The 2580-nt window shown below is 57.4% G+C and overlaps 1 protein-coding gene across 1 annotated transcript; it reads left to right on the top strand.

The window, feature by feature from the left end:
- The first annotated feature begins 448 nt into the window (after window positions 1–448).
- On the top strand, window positions 449–1274 carry GUITHDRAFT_156543 (hypothetical protein). Its single transcript, XM_005818523.1, has 2 exons — window positions 449–798; window positions 1114–1274. The coding sequence occupies exons 1-2, from the start codon at window positions 490–492 to the stop codon at window positions 1192–1194; spliced, it is 390 nt and encodes a 129-aa protein (XP_005818580.1). The 5' UTR covers window positions 449–489; the 3' UTR covers window positions 1195–1274.
- Window positions 1275–2580: the final 1306 nt, after the last annotated feature.

The raw sequence follows: 2580 nt of genomic DNA, 5'->3' as shown, positions 1-2580 counted from the left end.
TGGTACAACGACGAGTCAAGATACAAGGAGGCGATCGAGCTGTCGAACCGAGTCAAGGACATGGCGATCAACAAGCTCAGGCACTGGATCGAAGACACTCAGGGAGATGAAAAATGTGTAGCCCTTGCGGGCGAGCCGATGCAGTCAGTGTACTGGAAGACGATGGCGGGTCTGATGTACGAGATCAGCTCGCGGACTCCAGCAGACGATGACGGCAGACGAGAGCAGAGCAAGAGGCTGTGCGGGATGTACGGCTTGTCGATGTCAAGGTCGGACCAGCACGGGGAGCCGCCGACAGTGACGGCGGTGGTACGAGGACAGGGGGAGCTGATCCGGCTGCTGAAGGCGGGCGAATACGACATGGACGAGCGGACGGAGGACGGGAGGACAGGGCTGCATGTAGCGGGGATGCTGGGGAGGGCGGGGAGCTTGAGGGAGCTTATCGAGGCAGGAGCAGAGGTAGGAGCGAAGGACAAGGCAGGGAAGACGATGGTGCACTGGGCGGCGGAGTATGGGCATGTGAAGGTGCTGAAGACGGTAGAGGAAGAATGCGGGAAAGAGACTCTGAGGACTTTGATGATGGAGAAGGACAATGACGGCAAGACATGCGCGCACTATGCGAGTGAGGGAGGGCACTTGGAGGTAGTGCGGTATGCTGTAGAGACATGCGGGGAGGAGGTGCTGAGGGAGAAGGACAACGCCGGCTGGACATGCGCGCACTATGCGAGCGAGGGAGGGCACTTGGAGGTAGTGCGGTATGCTGTAGAGACATGCGGGGAGGAGGCGCTGAGGGAGAAGGACAATGCCGGCTGGACATGCGCGCACTATGCGAGTGAGGGAGGGCACTTGGAGGTAGTGCGGTATGCTGTAGAGACATGCGGGGAGGAGGCGCTGAGGGAGAAGGACCAGTACGGCATGACATGCGCGCACTTGGCGAGTGCAGAAGGGCACATGGAGGTAGTGCGGTATGCTGTAGAGACATGCGGGGAGGAGGTACTGAGGGAGAAGGCCAATGACGGCATGACATGCGCGCACTGGGCGAGTGACGCTGGGCACTTGGAGGTGCTGCGGTATATTGCAGAGACATGCGGGGAGGAGGCGCTGAGGGAGAAGGACAAAGGCGGCATGACTTGCTTCACTTTGGCTGATAACTCAGATGTCGAGGATTATCTTAGAGGTTTAGGTATCGACTAGTCTCAGACTGAGCCAACAAGCTGCAGCCATAGAAATCGCTCTCATACCTATCAGAGCCCTAGTAAAAGCGAGCTCACCTCAGACTGGACCTACTCATTCTTAGCTGACGACTGAAGGGATTGAAATCGCTCTCATACCTCTGAAGATGCACTTGCAGTGGTCAGCATGCGAAGCGCTTGAGAGCATGACGGAGGGAGGGGAGAGGGAGACTTGTATCATGTGAGAGAAGCTTGAGCAAGGTTGGCTCTCACCTTCCCTCCTCTCCTCTGCCGTTCCCTCCTCCCTCCCCTCCTCTCTCCCTCCAGCTCATCAGACGCGAGGAGATGGCCGGGGAAGGAGGTGGACCAGACGCGAGGGGAAGAGAGGGGTGGGTGATGTGGCAGGAATACAGAGATGAGCCGGGGAGGGTAGGGGTCATCAGAAAGAGTCAGAGCAGGGGGTGGTGTAGCGGAGAAGTTATCCAGACGCGAGGGGAAGAGAGGGGTGGGTACGGACAATCAGAGGGGTGGGGAGGGAGGAGTGGAGGCTCATAAGGTGAAAGAGGAGCTGGAGATCCGGGGTGATACGAACATGGTCGGGATGAGAGCTAGTCAACGAAGAGAAGGGGAAGAGAGAAGGAGGGAGGGAGGGAGAGAGAGAAGTTTGAGAGAGAATGGCAGAAGTACAAGTGTGGGAGACTAAAGAGGGAAGGAGACGAGAGTACGAGGGAGAGAGAGGAAGCAAGTAGAGAGAAGGAGGGAGCAAGAAGCAGGTAGGAAGGAAAGGGATCAGTGTAGGAAAGGAAATCATTGCACGACGAGCGTGCTCTGACAAGGGTGGATCATGCGACAGTATGACATTCACTACATGACCCAAAGTAGCTCCTCTATCAACATCCTGGTGAATGCAGTTGTTTACTCTTCTTCCGGATTGTAGTCTTTCACGTTGGATCACTCGTACATTCATCTCTTGATTTCTGATCTGCTCGTCCTTATCTATCAGGAGACAAGCCGAGCAAGAGAGGCTGAGGGAGCGAGGACTGAGTCTGCCAGCCTCTACCAGCCTACTGCTCCTCACGCCTACTACTCCTCACGCTCAGCTGCTCTCTCAACCTCGACCTCTACCTCCTCTTGTTCTTCTTCTGCCGCCGCTGCTGCTGCCAGCGGCTCACAGTAGCGCATGCACAGCCCCGGCATCGAGGGAGTCCAGCAGGAGGAGAGAGAGGGAGAGAGAGGAAGGGGAGGAGGAAGAGGAGGAGGTGCAGGAGAAGGAGCAGGAGCAGGAGCAGGAGCAGGAGCAGGAGCAGGAGCAGGAGCAGGAGCAGGAGCAGGAGCAGGAGGGAGGAAAAGGGAGGAGCAGGAGAAGCAGGAGCAGGAGGAGAGAGGAGGGAGGAGGAGGAGAGAGGTT

This window comes from Guillardia theta (assembly GCF_000315625.1).
Source record: "Guillardia theta CCMP2712 unplaced genomic scaffold GUITHscaffold_297, whole genome shotgun sequence".
NCBI classification, from domain to species: domain Eukaryota; class Cryptophyceae; order Pyrenomonadales; family Geminigeraceae; genus Guillardia; species Guillardia theta.
Note: the sequence above shows the minus strand (reverse complement) of the source record. Positions and strands in the feature narration are given on the sequence as shown.